General features: G+C 45.9%; 1 protein-coding gene across 1 annotated transcript in view; it reads right to left on the reverse strand.

Annotated features, from left to right (window-relative positions):
- Positions 1-21,461, reverse strand: part of SYMPK (symplekin scaffold protein) — a 74,489-nt gene that overhangs the window by 24,956 nt on the left and 28,072 nt on the right. The window contains exons 4-13 of the mRNA XM_068250078.1: positions 20,570-20,623; positions 20,412-20,485; positions 19,363-19,489; positions 17,897-18,146; positions 9,468-9,638; positions 9,135-9,377; positions 5,489-5,628; positions 4,687-4,837; positions 4,394-4,601; positions 3,081-3,231 (exon numbers count right to left, since the gene is read on the reverse strand). Coding sequence (XP_068106179.1) covers positions 3,081-3,231; positions 4,394-4,601; positions 4,687-4,837; positions 5,489-5,628; positions 9,135-9,377; positions 9,468-9,638; positions 17,897-18,146; positions 19,363-19,489; positions 20,412-20,485; positions 20,570-20,623 — 1,569 coding nt within the window. The remainder of the gene's footprint in view (positions 1-3,080; positions 3,232-4,393; positions 4,602-4,686; positions 4,838-5,488; positions 5,629-9,134; positions 9,378-9,467; positions 9,639-17,896; positions 18,147-19,362; positions 19,490-20,411; positions 20,486-20,569; positions 20,624-21,461) is intronic.

Consider the following 21,461-nt stretch of genomic DNA (forward strand, 5'->3'; position numbering starts at 1 on the left):
TACTATCAGTACAGCCACAGAGTAAGGGCTGGTTCACATTACGACACCCACCCCGTACTCTTGCGTTCTGCTCTGTTGAACGGAGTGGGAACGCAAGGTCCCAACATGTCGGGAACGTCTGCTCCGATGAGCAGAACGCAGGCAGCGGAACGTAGCAATGTGAACTTTCCCATAGGGAAAGCATTGCTGTGGCTGCGGCTCATCGGAGCGGAACACAAGCTAATGTGAACCAGCTCTAACACTTTATACTGTACATACTGGAGGTAGCAGAGATCAGCACATACTGAAGATAGTTTACTATCAGTACAGCCACAGAGTAACAGCTTATACTCTACATACTGGAGGCAGCAGAGATCAGCACACATTGCAGCTAGTTTACTATCAGTACAGGCACGGAGTAACAGCTTATACTGTATATAATTGAGGTAACAAAGATCAGCAAACATTGCGGCTAGTTCACCATCTATGGCGGTGAATTGGGCGCAGGGTGAGCCGCTAAATATGATTCCCCCTCCAAGTCATAGTAACTTGGAGGGAAAAGTAATTTGGGGTCCGCCGAGGGTCAGTACCCGAATTACCCTGTGCACATGCTGTGGACTATAGCAGGTACCCAACTCACGAGCTACGCTTTAGGTGCCGAGATAAACTGTTTCTTGGTGTCACAAAACCGACTATTTACTTTAATATTGGAAGGGGGGGGGGGGGGGTATTGGCCATGCTCTATATGGGGCTGAAAGAGGGGTGCTACACCGGACACAAAGGAGGAGGGAGGGTGAAACATTCTCTATAGAAGTACAATATATATATATATATATAATGTATACATGCATATCACAAAGACACACACACACACACATTTATACTGTGCACACATACAGCACACAATGCATACATACAAGCAGTGATTTATACGTGGATCCAGACATATGCACACATAGCATACATAGCACACAATGCATACACACAAGCAGCCATTCATACACAGGTCCATATACTTACAAACATTGCATACATATGGCAGCACCTCCAACTCACAGCACACAATGCATACACACAAGCAGCCATTCATACACAGGTCCATACACACATTGCATACATACAGCACAGCACCTCCAGCTCACAGCACTCTGACACGCTGTCTCCCCTGCACGAGTGTCTGTGTATCTCTCCTCTTTCCAGCGTCTTCACTTTCCCGGGGGATGGGGGAGCTGGACATGCTTACACTCCAGGACTCTGCAGTTCTCAGCTTATTAGTCAGCAGAGCTGGAGCTGTAAATGCCGAGCAGGAGGGAATGGGAAATGTAGATCAGGCACCAGCCTGATCTAAGTCTATTTATTTTTACAGCAGCTTGTTGCAAACCCCCTCTGTAAAAGTGGTTTGTCCCCGCACACACTGCACTGGCCAGTGTCTTCTGACAGGAAGGCAGCGGGCTGGGGACAGAGGGCAGCGCTGATCTGCAATTGGGAGACAGCGGGGACAGAGAGCAGCACAGAACGGCCGGGCAGGAGTTAATTACACAAGCATGTGTACGCAGTAGCTGTTTGTCCATCTTCACAGGAAACGCCTGCTGATGACGTGCACTGTCAACAATAGCAGCAGGACGTCTCACTCGGTATTGACTTGGAAGGCAGAATTTGCATAAGCAGAAGGTCTCCCAGTGACCTTTGCGTGCCAGCAGGGCTGCCGCGGCAGCCAGCGTCACAGGGGGCGGGGCTTATGCATTAATTGTATATTATATAGTTTATTAACATATTTTTGTACATTTATTGTACTGTTTTTGCCTGCAATTTCTCACATGGATTTCAATGCTGTTTTTACATTTTATGAGTTCAGTTCCACTTTAAAGGACAACTGAAGCGAGAGGGATATGGAGGCTGCCATATTTATTTCCTTTTAAGTAATACCAGTTGTCTGGCTGTCCTGCTGATCCCCTGCCTCCATAGACTTATTGCTTTTGTGCCCCCAGTGGTAAAATAGGGTTTTGCAACACAGGTTTACCCTCCTAGTGTAAAAGGGGCCTTAGAGAAACCTAAAGAGAGAGAAACATGGAGGCTACCCATTACTTCCTTCTGCAAATCCTCCTTCCTGGACTGTAGCTTTGGTCCGTTTCTAATTGTTTTTACTGACCCAGAACCAATATGTCTACAAACTACATACTTGTTTCAGGTGCGATTTTTATAGCAAAGGGGTTAATAACACAGCCGAGTTACTGGAGTTTCATAACCACTTTATCCACCACTACAGTAGATATACGTCCTCTGTGACCTCATCTAAGCCACGAGTCAGTAGATATCAGTCTTGTAGCAGAAGCAGTGCTGTGCAGGATTGGGCTTGCTCTTGTGCACATTTCTGGCACTAATTGGTGAATGGGAATATATGTTCCCTGAGCTAATGGGATAGATTTTTACCATTAAAAAAATACTTTTATTTTCTCAGTTCATAGTGAAAAATACACACTGTAACATTATTTCAGAATCAAATATCTTCACCATAAATTGTGACAGGAATGTAATCTAAGTTTTGTGATAAGCGGTAAGAATAGCCAAACAAAATTTGTGTTTTTTAGCCACAGTAGCACTTGTTATTTTTAAACTGGAATTGGTAAAAGTGAGAAATAATGTGTTTTTTTCTATTTTTCTCCTTGTTTAACCATTGAAAACCATAGAAAACAATATTGTTCGAGGGAAAAAATGCCATACAATGAAAGCCTAGTCTGTCTTGAAAAAAAAAAACAATATACATTTCATTTCTGTGTCATAAGTAGGGATAAAGTTATTTCTGATTAAATAAGGATATAGCTAAACTACGTAATATGTCGGTACTATATACTTAGAAAAAAAAAATACTTAAAAAAATAAATAAACTGTCAAAACTGCTCTGGTCCATAAGTGGGAAACAAGGTCTGGATGTGAAGTGCTTAAAAGAAAACAAAGATGGCAGCCTCCGTATTCTCCCACCCTCCCAGGTGCAGGAAAACAAATGACAGGTTCATACAGATATTTCTGCCACTTGGAATTGCACATAAAAAGTGCATCAACTGGCAATTACCAGCATCTCATTCGCTCTCTCTAATACCCACCTGGGCCGCCCCACTGCCGCCAACAGTGCGCTCTGCGTGCAGGATTCTCTGCACGGCCTGCAGCTTCAGGTTATTGGTCTGCACATCCGTCAATGGCTGCGAAACGTCTTTCAACTTAAAGACTTTCTTCCGGCCCACGGTTCCTGTCGGCCTAAGAGAAGGAGCAAAGATTGAGATGAGGCGTCACCGCGGTATCTATCAGTGTAGCCCTAGGACCAGCCTCCTGCCCTTACTCCACCCAAAGCTTTCACCATGTTTTGCCAAGAAAGAAAAGATTGAGACGTGGCGTCACCGCAGTATGTACCAGTGTAGCCCTGGGACCCGCCTCCTGCCCTTACTCCACCCACAAATTTCTCCATGCTTAGACAAGAGAGCAAAGACTGAGACGTGGCATCACCACAGTATGTACCAGTGTAGCCCTGAGACCAGCCTCCTTGCCTTACTCCACCCACAAATTTCTCCATGCTTAGACAAGAGAGCAAAGACTGAGACGTGGCATCACCACAGTACGTACCAGAGTAGCCCTGAGACCCGCATTCTTGCCTAACTCCACCCACAAATTTCTCCATGCTTAGTCAAGAGAGCAAAGACTGAGACGTGGCATCAGTGTGGTATGTACCAGTGTAGTCCTGGGACGCACTTCCTGCCCTTACTCCAGCTTGGTCAAGAGAAGGAAGAAGACCCTCAACCAAGACAACACAAAACCCAACATCCAGGAAAACAAATTAACTTTACATAGTGGCTATGACCTCTTCTAGATTTTATTGCGGTCTGTGTTTCCCCTCACCTCTTGAGTACGTATTGGATCGTCACTGTATGAGATGGGCAGCGGGCGGCGCTGCTACCTACAAAATATTGGTCATTTAGCTAACCAATATTTTTCTATGCACTACCTGGAGTCCATTCTCACTTGAACCTTCCCCTGCAGGTGCCCAACAAGAACCCCAACCTAATGCCTAACCCCAACTCTAAGTGCCTTTAACTAACCACTGCGCCCAAGCAACCACTTGTTGTAGCCGATCATATAATCAGCTACAAGAATTAATTCCTATGTAGTAGCCGCTTGGCATAGATGCCTGCCGATCCTGGGACAGCCAAATGACCTGATCCACCCCGTTTGAGCCTGCCATTTCCCAGACAGTGTCATAGGAACGATTGACTATAAATCTCCGGCACAATGTGTGACATTTAAAATCTGCCTTTCCTGTTATGTCCAGTATGAATAGAGCTGCAGACGTCTATAAGTTTATCTGCGATTCCTTCAATGCTCCATCTTCCTAATGTTAACAGAAGAAGGATGTCAGCTTCCTCACCGAGGTTGAGTTGAGGGCAATATAGGTTCAGGTCTCTTTTTAGCAAGAGGTGCTTCATCGTCTCCAGCTTTCACACGAGAGCCCAGTACGGAGATAGCCTGGCCTGGGACAACCAGTGTCGAGATCCTACGTTTAATAACCACCGCCTCCGGTTTAGGGCCTTCCTCCTCCACTACTTCCACCGGGGCAGGCTCCACTTTGTCCACACCTGCAGGAGAAGATCAGGCGAGTCAAAGCCAAGCACAGCTTGCATAGTTACACATCAGCGTTCTAGTAAATCCCTTCTCGTTCACCTGGACCAATGCCGGCCGCCGTCATCTGCGTGGCCATGAGTCGAGCAAGATGCCGAATCTGAGCATCTGTCCCAGCAGACTCCACCGGGGTGTAAGTGGACTGAAAAGACGCCGGCATGGTATCCGGCAAGTAGACCATACTGATGAGGACCTACATAGAACGAGAAAAAAGGGATTAGGTTGAAGGAACAGAACCAATATACCATATATCCTAACCAAAAGACAAAGTTCATGTTAGTGTAGCTGGTGGGGGCAGCAGGAGTTAGTGTAGCCGGTGGGGGCAGCAGGAGTTAGTGTAGCCAGTGGGTGCAGCAGGAGTTAGTGTAGCCAGTGGGTGCAGCAGGAGTTAGTGTAGACAGTGGGGGCAGCAAGAGTTAGTGTAGCCAGTAGGGGCAGCAGGAGTTAGTGTAGCCAGTGGGGGCAGCAGGAGTTAGTGTAGCCATTGGGGGCAGCAGGAGTTAGTGTAGACAGTGGGGGCAGCAGTAGTTAGTGTAGCTGGTGGGGGCAGCAGGAGTTAGTGTAGCTGGTGGGGGCAGCAGGAGTTAGTGTAGCTGGTGGGGGCAGCAGGAGTTAGCGTAGCTGAGCAGTGTAGCTTAGAGACAGTTTAGGCGAAAAGGTGCATAAGACACCCCTGCACTATAGACGCACCAGGTTTAGTTTTTTTTTTTTTACCCCAGTCTTTGACCTCCCCACAATGTGCCCATCTCTTCCATACTTATCTCTCCTGCCCACTCTTATCATCCAACCTGTGTGGTGACCAATGAGCACCAGTTTGTTAGTGATAAGAAGAAGTCTCACATACCAGGTTGGCCACGCTTTCTGGAGTGAGCAGCGGGTTAAGGAAGTCCGCTGTGATATCCGTAGCAGACAGAGTGCTGGGAGCAGGCGGTGGAGGAAGCGGAACCGGGTCTTTCTCATCATCGTCATCAGCCAATGGAGCGTCTAGAAAAAGAAAACAAAGTTACAATTCGGATTTCTACTGGTGAAGAACTCTAAATACGAAGTCCTCCTAGGATGTCCACATGTAGCGCACTTTGTGTTGGCTTCATGTAAACGTGGCAATCGCACAAACTCATTCACTAATCATAAACTCATTCACTCACCACAAACAAAAGTCAATCACTCATCTAAAGATGCCCATACATCTCTTGACTTGGCGGCCAATGACCATCCGATTCATTTATTATCGAATTGGATGAAAATTGGTGTTGCCAAGAGCATGCCCGATCAACAACACAACCTATTTCGGCCGGGGTGAATTTAAACGAACATGCTGCAAGATATCTAGACGTCGTGGTCGAAAGGATGCACATCGGTAATAGTGAGCGATATCGGGATGACAACGCAATGAAACCTTTGGCACTGCCCCCTACCAGCGTATAAACGTACCCCCATGTGCAATTATACATTACCTGTCCTGTGTTGCTCACCACGCAGAGCCCACCCATCTTCAGGACCCCCTGCTCTTCCATTAGCGGTATACACGCCACCAGCGTGTCGTGTGCATGATGACAGATGCGCATGCTTTGTGCCAGCGGCATGTATACCGCTAACAGAAAAGCGGGGGATTCATAGGACGGATAGGTACCGCGTGGTGGACGACACAGGACAGGTAACGTATAAATGCACACACAGGGATACATTTATACACTGGATGGCAGCGGCCAGGCAGCGAACTCGGCCGATTCCCAACAGATTTCATGGTGAAGGAATCGGTCTGCGGTGTATGGGCAGCAGACAGATCTCTATCTCTGCGATAGTGGTGAAGAGGATCACAACCGTGAACTGCAATATTTCTATATGCTAAAAATGGACTCAGTGTGGTATATTGACTGATGTTTTTTACATATATTGATATTTAAAGGATACCACAACTGACATGTGGCATAATGAGATAGACATGGGTATGTACAGTGCCTAGCACACAAATAACTATGCTGTGTTCCTTTTTTTCTTTCTCTGCCTGAAAGAGTTAAATATCAGGTATGTAAGTGGCTGACTCAGTCCTGACTCAGACAGGAAGTGACTACAGTGTGACCCTCACTGATAAGAATTTCCCCCTTTTTTATCTCTTTCTAGCTCTCAGAAGCCATTTTCTTCTAGGAAAGTGTTTTATAGTTGGAATTTCTTATCAGTGAGGGTCACACTGTAGTCACTTCCTGTCTGAGTCAGGACTGAGTCAGCCACTTACATACCTGATATTTACCTCTTTCAGGCAGAGAAAGAAAAAAAGGAACACAGCCCAGTTATTTGTGTGCTAGGCACTGTACATACACATGTCTATCTCATTATGTCACATTTCAGTTGTGGTATCCTTTAAAGAGACTCTAATAAAAAAAAGTTCCCCTGGGGGGTACTCACCTCGGTAGGGGGAAGCCTCTCGTTCCTCCTCCGTTCCACTAAATGCACAGCTGACAATCTGTCAGGCTGAGCAACATTTACCTTCCATGGTTCCAGCGGGGGCGCTGTTGCGGCTCTCCGCTCGGAAATGGCCGATCTTAGTCGGCTCCATTCTACTGCGCAGGAACAGGAGACTTGCGCCTGCATAGTAGAGCGGACTCGACAGGGAGTGTCTATTTCCAAACCGAGAGCTGCTACTGCGCCTGCGTTGGAGCCAGGGAAGGTAAATATTTACATCCCCGCTGTTCTGGGTGTTCTATCGCTGTAGCCATGGGACGGAAGAGGACGGGGGAAGCCAGAGGCGAGGTGAGTACCCCCAGGGGCATTTTTATTAGAACGGATCCTCTTTAAAATAGCATACTTATTTAAGTAATTATATAGCGCCGACATCTATCGCAGCGCTGTACAGAGTATATAGTCTAGTCACTAACTGTCCCCCAGAGGGGCTCACAATCTAGTCCCTACCATAGTCATATGTCTATGTATGTATCGTGTAGTGCATGTATCGTAGTCTAGGGTCAATTTAGGGGGAAGCCAATTATGTTTTTGGGATGTGGGAGGAAACCGGAGTGCCCGGAGGAAACTTACACAGACATGGGGAGAACATATAAACTTCTTGCAGATATTGACCTGGCTGGGATTAGAACCGCGCCACAAGGAAAGAGCGCTAACCTAAGAAGCGATCCTAATGAGGCTTCACACGCCGTCCTCTGGTCTCCCGTCGCTGACTGCTGACCCTCTAAAGATTACCGTCAAAAGCTGCCCATGTAGCTGCAGTACTGCTGCTCGTGTCAGAAGAGGAGGGCAGCCCTGACCAGCTGGAGGGGAGCGGCGAGAGGGGACCAGAGGACAGCGAGGGAAGCCTCAGTAGGATCCAGAAGACTCCCTCTTCTTCCATAAGTCTGCCTTTGGGAACCTGAGCTTCAGCTTGGGGACACTTCAACCACTTGAGGACCAGAGGTTTGTACCCCCCCCCCCCCACCACCACTGACCAGGCCATTTTTTACAATTTAGCACTTCACAACTTTAACTGTTTATTGCTCGGCCACACAACGTGGCACCCACATGATTTTACCTACTTTTCTTATCACAAATAGAGCTTTCTTTTGGTGGTATTTGATTGCTGTTGCCATTTTTATTTTAAATAAAAAATAGCAAAATCGATGCCTTATTTATCACCCCCCCCTTCGCCCCCTAAATTGTCCTTACACTATGATGCATACACAACCCTACACATATATACAAGGCAATACTCTGTGCAGCGTTGCACTAGATGTCAGCGCTATTTGCACACTAAATTGACGATTTCTAAAAAGAAAAAAAAAGAAAAAACAGCCTGCCAGCGCTGATCAGTCGCTGGCAGGCTGATCGCTGTGTCCTGCAGGGCTTACTGACGGGAGCTCATGCTCGTGCGAGCTCCCGTCGAATCTTGCCTCTCGCGAGATGACGCCATATGGTGGCGCGGAGGAACAGAGCCGCTCTGCCGCCGCCATATGGAACTAGGCAGTCATCAACAGGTTATTGGTAATTTAAAATACAATAACAGAGGCAAGTTTCTGAATATGTTTATAAACACTATTAACGCAGGCCTAAAACCTACAGGAAACATAATTCATTTGCATACAGAGCAGGGCTGTGGAGTCCGAGTTGGAGCAATTTTTGGGTACCTGGAGTCGGAGGTTTTATAAATGGAGGAGTCTGATGATTTTTTTACGACTTCACAGCCCTGACACCATGTCCAGCTGTAGCTGGATAGTGTACTGGTTTAGGGATCTGCCTCTGACACAGGCAACCTGGGTTTGAATTTCAGCTCTTCCTGTTGACTAAGCCAGAACCTGTTCAGTAAGGAGACCTTGGGCAAGACTCCCTAACACTGCTACTGCCTATAAAGCGCACCCTAGTGGCTGCAGCTCAAACACTGAGTCTGCCAGGAGAAAAGTGCAATATAACCGTTATTTGACTCGTCTTTGCTATTTGTATCTACTCGCTACAACTAGCAGCCCAAGTATGGTGTCTATGTCAGAGATGTCACCCAAAGCGTCCCTCACCAGTCCTGCTCTTCTTCTGGTTGCCCTCTCCACCTTCTCTGGTCCTCTTACGGCTGCTTTCCCTTGGCGGTGGCAAATTACGGGTGATCTCTGCCTGGCTGGTGCCTAGATCCTGCAAGAGGGTGCTGATGGGCCCCTGGTAATCGCAGGAACACGGGTGCTTCAGGACGCTAAGGAGTTGCAGTTTCAGGTTCTTCCTCACGCTGCTCACCTGAGATTTGGCCAAAGTTGGTGGCAAGTTGGCTGGAATGACAAGACAACAGTAACCATGGATACAGCCACGGCCTAAGAGAACATCTAAGAATGGAGATAGACAACACTTTCATTGCTCACCATGAAGCGTTTCATACGCCTGCACTACCTCTGCCATGAACATTGGCCTCTGACGAGCGATGGAGGCCAGTGAACCCAGGGCCGCGGTGAGGTTGATGCTGGAGATTGCCGGATGGGCCATGAACTTCAGGAGCTCTTTGAGGGCTTGTTTCCCAGAGTCTCGTAACATGTCTGTGAAGTAAAAATGAAAGTTATAACAAAATGGCCGCCTGTTAACCATTTTGCCACGCTCCCTTACATTTACTCTCATAAAACTGGGTCTCTTTCTTTTGTCACATATTGTCATAGGTTTTAGAATGCGCTGATGGGAATGATTTGTGCAGTCTTGTAGATAAGAGATGGTGACATGTTATTCTCAAAAGTTTAACTAACCTTGCTGAGTTAATCCTAGAAGTCTAACTAGCCTTGAATTATAACTATTGCTTAAACAAACCTAACTGACCTCATCTACTCATAGGTATTCATTTATGCATGTCCAATAGTCAGCTTAGATACAGTATCTGTAAGGATCCAATCGGGGTCAAGGTAGGAGGAATAAGGCTAGCCCGTTTGCAGAATGGAGCCTGCGATCCGTGATCCTGGGATTGAAAACCTGAAGGCAAACGGATCCGTGCTGCCCTTTTGCAGCAAACGTTTTTGATCCGGCTGGCTGCACCAGGACCCCAAGAGGTGTCCCCCAGGTTGCCTGAGGGGGTAGCAGCCAGGATGGGGGGTAGCGGGCACAGCGGTGGGGAGGTGGGTCGCCCCCCCCCCCCCATCCCTGCTCCCTATTTGCGGCAAAAGTAAAGAGCAAGCGAGCAGGGAAGCACCTTACTTCCTCTGCTCGCCGTGACTTCCTGCAATGCTGCCCTCTAGTGGGTGGCATTACCAGAAGTCACGCGGCGCGCAGAGGAAGAAAGGTAAACTTCCCCTCTCGCTCGCTCTTTACTTTTGCCACAAATAGCTGGAGGGGGGCGGGGATGGGGGGGGACCTAGGTGAGGGAGGGGGAGCGACCCATCTCCCCACCGCTGTGCCCGGTACCCCCTCAGGCTACCTGGGGAGACACCTATTGGGGTGACATGAAGATCCAGGTGCGGTCCGTGAAAATGCTACAAATCCGGACCTTCCGTTCAGGTTTTCAAAACGGAGCTGGGTGAACGCAGACGATCCATTTTTTTGTTTTGTTTATTTTTTGAGTGAAGAAGGCTGCTATTTTTAACATTGGTATCCGTGGCTCCGATTTTGAAGAAGCCCAAAAAACGGAGCCACGGATACGTTTTTAAAACAAGTGTGAACCTACTCTTACTGTAATATGCAATTTAGAGTATATAACTTCTCTTCCGAGCCTTCCTCGGCAGGCATACAGTATTGTCTCATGTACAGTAAATAAACCTGTACTATACTTCCTAGAGACGGATTGGTGATATTTCACAACATCTGCAAGATACAAACCAAAGGTGATATTGAAAGGATAATCCCGAACGCATCAGTGTAGTCAACGGCTGTTATGTGGAGTGTGGACCATTGACACAGACTGGGGCAGGGAATGGCCAGAGGTGGATCCAACCCATCCCTGCACAGACTTAGGCCTCATTCACATCAGGGCCATTTCTGTGCACTTTTCACAGTGCATTGCCCTGTGCGTTCTGCAAGGTATTGATTTTCCCGTGTAATTAAATGTGCCTGGTTCACATCTATGCACCGCGCTAACAAAAATGCAGCGTTGCATGCGTTTGTGCGTTGAGCTGTAAAATGCACATCAATCCAAGTGAATGGGTGCACTTTTTTAGTGCATAGAAGCAAATGCGTTTTTTACCCCAATTAAAAAAAAAAATACATTTTCATATGAAAACGAAGCTTTATTGACAACTGTTACAATAAGAAAAACATGCTTAAAGGAAAACTTAAGCCAAACAAAAAAAATGACATTTACTCACCCGGGGCATCCCTCAGCCCCCTGAAGCTGGATGGTGCCATCGCAGCCCCGCCCTGATCATCCTGTCCCCGCCGGCGGCTACTTCCGGGTTCGGCGACAGCCGCCGACAGGCTGGGAACGCGGCTGTTTTTCCGCGTTCCCAGCCGCTATATCACCCCTCTATGCTGCTATAGCGTATATATAGTATATACAGTGCAACAAGAAATATATACGCTATAGCAGCATAGAGGGGTGATATAGCGGCTGGGAACGCGGAAAAACAGCCGCGTTCCCAGCCTGTCGGCGGCTGTCGCCGAACCCGGAAGTAGCCGCCGGCGGGGACAGGATGATCGGAGCGGGGCTGCGAGGGCACCATCCAGCTTCAGGGGGCTGAGGGATGCCCCGGGTGAGTAAATATCATTTTTTTTTTTTGGCTTAAGTTTTCCTTTAACCACTTTGTGACATGAAGACGTATTAAAACGTCCTGCTGGAGCCTCTTAATGGCTCCAGGATGTTTTAAAACGTCATGCACTGCTACTGCTGCTGCTGCTGCCGTGCGCGCTCCCGCGTGCACCCGCACGTGCATTCCTGTGCACGTGCAAATAGTGAGAAAAAAAAAACACCCCAAAAAAAAAAAATACACCTTTATTTCCAAATGCTATATTGTCACCATACTTTGTACTAGGGGCATAATTATAATCTTGTTATAACCAGGACAAATAGGCAGATAAAATGTGTGGGTTTTATGTACAGTAGCAGTGTTTATATTAAAAATATAGGGGACAAATTTGGAGAAATCGTGTATTTTTTCCCCTTTAAAATGCATAGAAAATAAAGTAATTACCGAAAACAAAGATCAACCCCAAAAAGCCCAATTGGTGGTGAAAAAAACAAGATATAGGTCATATAATTGTGATAAGTAGTGATTAAGCTATTGGCAAATGAAAGGGATGAGCACAGAAAGGTGAAAATCGCTCTTGTCCGTTAGGGTAAAAACCTCCTTGGGGTGAAGTGGTTAAAAAAAAGTGCAACGCACTGAAACGCACACAAACGCATGAGTGTTTGATCATGCACTTTTACACGTTTGTAATCGCATGTGAACAAGGCGAAGCCTAATTCTGAAGTTTCTTTCGCAGCCGGCGAGATCATGACTACATGCAGCTTGAGAATGGACCGAAACAGCAGTCTGTCGCTGCACTTGTCTCATTATTTTTCACTAAAAAAAGTAATTGAGCTTTGAAAGATTGGTGGTGCCGACCTTTTTGGAGTTGCTGCTCATGATCTTGAGCTGCACGCCTTGATAAAGGGACCCAGCAAGGTCCTGAAAAGCTGGCACGGTTCTGTTTCAAGAAACTTCTACAAATTACTAAGGCGATACCAGCTTTTTCTCTATTGACTCACAAACCAAATTCTTCCAATTTTGACATTTATATTACCAGAGGGAATTAACGTCATTGATTAGACATGGGCTCCGTAGACATATTGGGCTCGATTCATTAAGCTAATGTGATGGAGAGTGGTTGCTATGCCCGCCTTACATAGCAGCGGAGTTGCTATGTAAGGAGCGCACCTTCCTTAGTTACGCGCTTTGCTTACATAGCAATGCGCGTAACTTTAAAGAGACTCTGTACTAGGCAGGGCCGGGCCGAGGCATAGGCTGGAGAGGCTCCAGCCTCAGGGCGCAGTGTAGGAGGGGGCGCACAATTCATTCAGCTGTCATTCCTAATTGTGTTTGAAGCAGAAAGAAATAAGAAAAAGGATACATGGCAGTGACTGCAAGCCAGATAACTGGAGATTAAGGTGTTGGGGAGGTTGTGGGCCCTATGGCCCTCTTAGTCTAATAGCAATCAGTGTGTGACGGCTGGGGTGGGAGGGATGGAGGGGCGCACTTTGCTGTCTCAGCCTTGGGTGCTGGAGGACCTTGTCCCGGCTCTGGTACTAGGCCTGAACGATTTTAGGAAAAAATTGAATTGATCGATTTCTGTCCGAAATTGCGATTTCGATTTGATTCACGATTTCCTTCAAATCAAGCTTTGTTCCTCCTCTGTGTCTGTTTGTTCACTCCTGTCCCTCTTTGTGCCCCCTTTGCCTCTTTATGCCTCCTCTAGGTCTCTTTTTTGCCCCCTTTGTGTCTCTGTCCCCGCTCAGTTTCTCTCTGTATCTCCTATCTCTGTCTCTGTGCCCACACTATGTATCTCTGTGCCTCCTCTGTCCCCCAAGCTGCATCAGTACTGGACATAGCTTCCAGCATGAGTCTAGCGATGCCCGTCTATCCACTTAGCCTCCTGCAGGATCTAATGCACGGAATACTTCCTGTATGTCATGTGATATACAGGAACCCAGAGTTGTGGCAAGCACAAGAGCCTGCAGACGACGATAGAGGACGGACATCGTTGGACTCGTGCGGAAGGTACGTCCAACGATGCGGGCCGCACGCGCCGGGACTTTGGGGAAGTTTGAAGCCGCCTCTTCAAACTTCCCCCATGTGGAAATGATGTGATCGCGATAATTGCCGGTTTTACGATTCCGAAATTGTGATCTTGGTGATCGTGATTTCGGTTTAAATTCGATTTATCGTTCAGGCCTAATCTGTACTTTGAAAATCTTACATAAATAAATGTACCAGCCTGTTAGTTGTCTTCTCCTAGCCCCCTCTGTGCCATTTTCGCAGCTCCACTGCTTTCTTGGTGTCAAGTCACTGTTTTATTCATTGTTTTTGTAAACAATGAAGATGGCCACCAAACATGAAGTACATCATCAGAGCAGGTGCCTGTTTGCAGAGGCTCCTCCCAAACTTGACATGACTGCTGGAATGTTATTCCCTTTGTTGCCTTAGCTTCTTATCTGAGCTCTGCACTGATCCTCTGCACTCACAGCTGTTCACAAGGTCACAGCTCTGTGAGCCTGCAGACATGCTGGCTGTGAGCAGAGACATTGCATGTGACTCATACACACACAGCACACAGGAGAGAGCAAAGGGGGCGTGCATAACTTCTCCCTATCACAGCAGAGGCAGTGCATTCCTCCCTGGGTCTACAGAGCTTGACAAAGAAAAGAAGATTAGATACATTACAGAGACAGTGCAACAAGAAAAGGCTGCAGTAATCCAGACCACATTAGAACAGGTATAGGAACTTATAGGATAGAAGAAATAAGGCTGAACATTTTGTTACAGAGTCTCTTCAAATATGGGTGGTCCTGTGAAGTATTGGGACCATGATACTTCACTAGTGCCTTCTACTATGTTAATTAACAGTTAATGTAACTATGTTAGCGGCCGCTAGTGAAGTATCGTGGTCGCGATACTTCACAGGACCGCCCACATTTAAAGTTATGTAAGTTATGTAAGCAACGCAGGTAACTAAGGAAGGCACGCTCCTTACATTGCAGCTAGCGCTACTATGTAAGGTGTGCATAGCGGCCACTCTTCTGTTTAACAAGCGCTCTATTACATTAAGCTGCGCTGCTTTAGCAGCAAAGCTTAATGACTAAAGCGGATTGGCCTCAATTCTGGTAGGCTTAGCATCAGTTTTACAGCATGCGTAAAAAAAAGTTTGCTATTTTAGTCAGAATTTACCGCATGCGGTAAACTAGGTCATAAAATGTGCGGTAATTTTGTGGTATTTTACTGGAAAATCGGAATTCTCATGGAAAATAGGGGGCATGTTAGCACATTATTTACTGATCATTTTAAGACCTGCCTTTACCTGGAGGTAAAGTCAATTTGTATGCATTTTGCAGTTCTTAGTGGTAGAGTTCCTATTGCTGTTGTTGGAGTCCCTACTCAGGCTATGTAATAGGGAAGAATAGTAGAAATGAAACTCTAAATATTTACTGGATACTTTTTATTTTTTAGGGGATGCCTATAAATATACTTTCCATAGATTTCTACATAATGAAATACCCCTCCCCTCCAAAAAAATAAAACCCCTTACAAAGACTATCCTATCTTATGGAAAACAATTAAAGACTATTATTTTTATTACTTACCACATGCTTACCGCTGAAATACTGAACTTTTTCACACTTTAAACACATTTTCAGAAATGCAGAAAAATCTTTCAGAATTCTCAAAAAAAGGAGAACTACAGATAGTTTTTTTTTTTTTTTTAACCACATAGCTGCCAGAATTGAGGCCAGTCTATAAATTGACCTGTACATAATGTGTCTTGATCTGTTGATTAGAATAATGTCAGCAGACATTTTGACTTCTGGTTATGAAACATTTTCCACCATCTATTCCCATGACGTAGGAGATTAGCTTAATTTACCAGACATTTTGGCTAATCAAAAATCAACCAGCAACTTTTAAAGAGACACTGAACGAAAAAATATATATGATATAGTGAATTGGTTGTGTACTATGAATAATTACTAGAAGATTAGCAGCAAAGAAAATATTCTCATATTTTTATTTTCAGGTATATAGTGTATTTTCTAACATTGCATCATTCTATAATATGTGCAGATTACACAACACTCAGCATTCAAAATGAGTCTTTCAGAGCAGTCTGTGAAGTAATGACCTCTCCTCTAGCAGAGGAAAAGTAAACAGTTCAATTACAGTTAAGATAATAAAAGTCAGATAACAGCCCTCTCCACGACTAAGTTAGTCGGAGAGCTTAATAGCTTTTTTGCATAGAGATAACAATTGGAGTTTCTCAACTCTTCCTGTACTGGAAACAATTAGACTGATGTATCTGATCTTAATGTTTTTTTTCTTAGCTGTGCTACACACACAAATCATAATATCATTTTTTTTCGCTTCAGTGTCTCTTTAAGTTCCACAATTCGCTAAGTACAAAAGATAATTATATACTACAAAATACAAAAGATAATTCTTTACTTGTCCTGATAGAAAAGTAATATAGAATATTCAGAGCATAAATTCACTTATTAAAAAAAAAATCATTTCACATGTTTTCTTATAAATTGTTAAATTATTCTTCAGTTGAAATGTGATTATATAAACTTCTCCACCAGGTGTTGCTGGTTACATTCTTATTAAAAGTAGGAAAAAACCTTGTTATTTATACCAACAAAAAAAAAACCCTGTTGACATTTGATAAAGAACACATACAGACATAACAAAACTACTTTCTCCAAGCATAGCGTTGTTTATGTCTCAATGCCTGGGAAATATAATCCATCTTGTAACTGAGAACATAAACAATACCTTTTCTAACTTGTATTATTCAAAATGTGTTCTAAAACTTCCACATTGCTACAGCTGTGCTCATACGTTTATATACCCTGCCAGGGTATGGAAACTTACAAGCACAACTGAACATATGAATATAATGCAGGGTCTTTAACCATTTGAGGACCATAGGCTTACGCCCCCCTAGTGACCAGGCTATTTTTCACAAATTAGGCCACTGCAGCTTTAAGGGCTCGCTGCAGGGCCGTACAACTCAGCACACATGTGATTCCCCCCCCCCTCCTTTTCTGCCCACCAACAGAGCTCTCTGTTGGTAGGCTCTTACTTCTACCGGCATGTTTGTTAATTTTTATATAAATATTTGTGGGGGTTTCTTTTATAAATATTGTTGTTTTTTTTTTGCTTCCCCCCCCCCCCCCCCCCAGCCAGCCGACAGCGGATCGCTCCTGACACTCTCAGGGGGACAGCCATTTTATACACTGTAAATAGACGGCGGTTTCGTCGTCTAACACTCACCTGGCGGTGCTCGCCGCTGGGAGACTGATGACGGAGCGGAGCTTCGTCGTTCAAGCGGAGATGCGCTCGCATCGGCGCACAATCCCCTGCAAAACCCCGCCTCAAGACTTGCCGGCAATTGGCGTTAGGCGGTCCTGGGGCTGCCACCGCGTTCACGCCCATCGGCATGACGCAGTCGTTGAGAGGTTAAAATATACTAGTTAAAATTAAAGGGTACCTTATCCCATCTAAAGATGCAAAAATAGGGTGAGCAGGCATGTGTAGGAGGCTCTCCTCCTACCGCTCCCCCCGTTATGGTGTAATGTCCCCCCAAAGCGACTTCCGAGTTGGGAGGCTGTTGAGCACTGCCCATGCATTGCCCGGTGACGTGCGTCCTTGATTGCGCACATGCAGCCAGGAGCGCTCTGAACATGTGCACTATGTAGTTGTTATGTAGTGCGCATGCGCAGAGTGCTCCCAACCTCGGGCGCACAGTCAAGGACGCACATCGCCCGGCAGCACCTGCACATTGCTCACTGACCCGGAAGTAGGTTCGGGAGGGGACATTACACCACAACGGAGGGCGCCGGAGGAGAACGGGGTGAGTGGTGGGCATGAGGAGAGCCTCGTACACCGGCCTGCTCCCCCCATTTTTACTTTATTAAATGGTATCCTTTAAGGAATTGTTTAAAAGATACAAGTGGCAATATGCTGACTGTAAGAAACTGACAGTTTCTGACAATCTGGTCTCTTCATGGACTATGGAGAAGCAGACATAAATCAGTCAGGAATGGTGTATATATAGGGGTGACTATAGATAATGCCGTCTGATAAGGGAAGACACCTGGACGTGAGTACAGATAAAGTAAACTACGCACTGTATTTTAGAAATGGGTGGTCCATGGGGATCTGCTCCAGACTGATGTCCCCTTCCTGTCTCTTAGGAATTTCGCTGTCTGCGGTTCGTGGGGATAGCGTGACGATCAAACTCTCCACAAACTTCACGGCGTGCGTTCGGATGCCGTCGTTGTCCGATTCCAGAAGCTGAAGGATGTCATTGGCCATTTCCAGCACCAGATCCCAGCATGACTCCTGGCGATCAGACGGAGGGCGAGAACGGGCGACCCACTGCGTAAAGAATGGCCAAAAAGCAGTCAGTGTGCTGGGAAATCACATGATCAACATGTGACAACAACTAGACAAAAAAACAAAACAAACCTCAGGACGTGTAAATACGCTAAATTATTTTTTGGCCAAAGAGACAGTTTAGGCACAGTTAGTGACATAAGTAAGGACTTTGTAAAGCTCAGAGGAAGATGTAAGTGCTTTATAAATGCATAATAATAATATTAATAATAATAATAAAAAGCAGCAGCTAATTAAAGTCACTTAGTGATGGAAGACATTTAGAGGGGTCATGGAATTCAGTGGTGGAAAAGACAGCAGAATTTGGAAGAAAGGCAACAGAATTAAACGCTTGAAGGAGATAGAATTTGGAGGAGAGGCCACATTGTTTAGTAGTCGAAGACGAGAGAACTCAGAGACGAGGCCATGGTGTTTAGTTGTGGGAGGAGACAGAATTCAGGGGGGAGAGGCCATGGTGTTCAGTGGTGGGAGGAAGTAGAACTTGTAGAAGAGGGCATGGTGTTCAGTGGTGGGAGGAGATAGAACTCAGAGGACAGGCCATGGTGTTCAGTAGTGGGAGGAAATATAACTCAGAGGAGAGGCCATGGTGTTGATGGTTGGGAGAAAAGCCCTGGTGTTCAGTGGTGGGAGGAGATAGTACTCGGGAAAAGAGTCCATGGCGTTCAGTGGTGGGAGAAGATAGAACTCGGAGAACAGGCCATGGTGCTCAGTGGTGGGAGGAAATACATCTCGAAGGAGAGGCCATGGTGTTCAGTGGTGGGAGGAGAGAACTCAGGAGAAGAGGCCATGGTGTTGATGGTTGGGAGGACAGGTCATGGTGTTCAGTGGTGGAAGGTGATAAAACTCGAGGGAAGAGGCAATGGTGTTCAGTGGTGGGAGGAGTTAGAACTCGAAAGAGAGGCCATGGTGTTCAGTGGTGGGAGGAGATAGAACTTGGAGAACAGGCCATGGTTTTCAGTGGTGGGAGGAGTTAGAACTCGAAGGAGAGGCCATGGTGTTCAGTGGTGGGAGGAGATAGAACTTAGAGAGCAGGCCATGGTGTTCAGTGGTAGAAGTAGATAGCTGAATATGGAGGAAGGACCATGACATTCAGTGGAAGGAGGAGAGGTCACCGCAGAAAGTAGTGAAAAGAAACCTCTCAATTGAGATGCAGATGAGACACCATGGAGGACACAAGCAGCAGAAACAGCTGTCTCACCTGCAGAGCAACTTTATATAATTGAGTCATGGTCAGGATGGACTTCTTCACAACGTTTACATTTTCATCCTTGAGAAGCATATTGAGGTTGGCAATCAACTTCACCAAAAGCTCGTTATCCAATTTGCTGTATGAGGGAATAAAAATTAATTGTAAGAAGGAAATCCCTGAGCTAGACAAATCCAGAAAGTGTGATACACCCATGTAACAAATGCAAAGGTCTTACCCAACCCAGGACCTCTTCCATACAGGTCTTTAATTAACCGCTTCCATACCAGCCGTTTTTGGCCCCTTACAGGAATCATCAGTGAAAAATTAAACAAAATCCGCTTTACTTATCTAGGGCTTTCTCCAGCCCCTCGCAGCCGACTGTCCCACACTGACCGCTCCGCTCTCCGCCGCCGGCCCGGGGTCCACGCGCGGTGCAGAGGATGACCTTGAGGTTGTCCTTACTGCGCCTGCGTGAAGTGCGGCTGTCAATCATGGCCACGTTGTCTGTGGCTGCCTGCGCAGTAAGCCGCGGACAACATGGCCGTGATTGACAGCGGCGCTTAGCACAGGTACAGTAGAGGATGACCTCAAGGTCATCCTCTGCACCACGCGGGGATCCCAGGCCGGCAGCGGAGAGTGGAGTTGTCAGTGTGGGACAGTCGGCTGCGAGGGGCTGCAGAAAGCCCCAGGTAAGTAGATGGGATTTCATTAATTTTCGCCTGATGATTCCTTTAAGGTTATTATGCTGTTGTGTATCTTTTAGAGCAGACAGGAGGTTCTGAGTTCAGGTCCGCTTTAAGTTTCTGGACTACCCAGAAACTTTTTTTTCTACTGAGGTATCTATCATTTACCTTTTTGTTTGTTTGCTCACAGGTGTACTTTAAACTGAAAATAAAGTATGAGACTCTGCTTATTAAGTACTGTGCGGTACACTGCTGGCGGTGGTAAAGGTAATATCACCACGCACTGCCACAGCATTATTACCGGCGGTTAGTGCATCAACCCTACTGCCACATGCAAGACTATAAGGAAGGAATGACTGTCCGATCAGCACTCACCACGCCTCTTCAATGAAATTCACAACAAATTTCCGAACATCCACAGACTTATCAGCCTGGAAGGTAATAATTTCCTGTACAGAGGAAAACACAATGTTACTACAAGGATTAATGGCCACAAGCTCTGAATCCATTCTTTGTGGCTGAATTCCACTTACATCCAGAAAATTATCCAGTAGCGTCGGGTCCTTGTTTATAATTAGTTCCTGAACCTAAAAAAAAAAAAAAAAAAAAAAAAAAAAAAAAAATGATAAACGTGTAACAGAATAGAAGATTGGAAATAGCCCCTCCCCCCAGCTAAGACACACCCATATATATCACCACTGTAAATATGCTACCCAATCCCAGACAACATGTACTCAATACTAAGACCCACCCGCATCATCGTGTATAGACAACCCAACCATCAGCCAAGACACACCCACTTATATTCTATATCCACTACCCACACCCAGGCAAGACACACCCACCTATATTATCACTGTATGTACACAACCATAATCCCAGATAAGACTCTCGTATCATCGTGTATACACCAGGGCTGTGGAGTCGGAGATGGAGTTGGAGATGATTTTTGTACCAAATCCACAGCCCTAGTAAGTATTAGACTAAGGAGTCTGAGCCATTTTGGGTATCTGGAGTCGGAGTCAGTGGTTTCATAAACTGGGGAGGTAGAGCTGGATGATTATTGTACTGACTCCACAGCCGTCAAGAAACACTCAATTGTATTGTCATTGTATATAAACTACCCAATCCCAGCCAAGACAACCCCATCTGTATCATCATTGTATATACAATACTGAATCCCAGCCAAGACAACCCCACCTGTATCATCATTGTACTGTATATACTGACCAATTCCAGTCAAGACACACCAACCTCTTTTTACCCAATCCCAGCCAAGACACACCCACCTGTATCATCATTGTACAGACACTATGCAATCCCAGCCAAGACACACCCACCTGTATTATCACTGTATATACAATACTGAATCTCAGCTAAGACACACCCACCTGTATCGTAATTGTATATACTGACCAATTCCAG

This window comes from Hyperolius riggenbachi, chromosome 8 (assembly GCF_040937935.1).
Source record: "Hyperolius riggenbachi isolate aHypRig1 chromosome 8, aHypRig1.pri, whole genome shotgun sequence".
Taxonomy (NCBI): Eukaryota; Metazoa; Chordata; class Amphibia; order Anura; family Hyperoliidae; genus Hyperolius; species Hyperolius riggenbachi.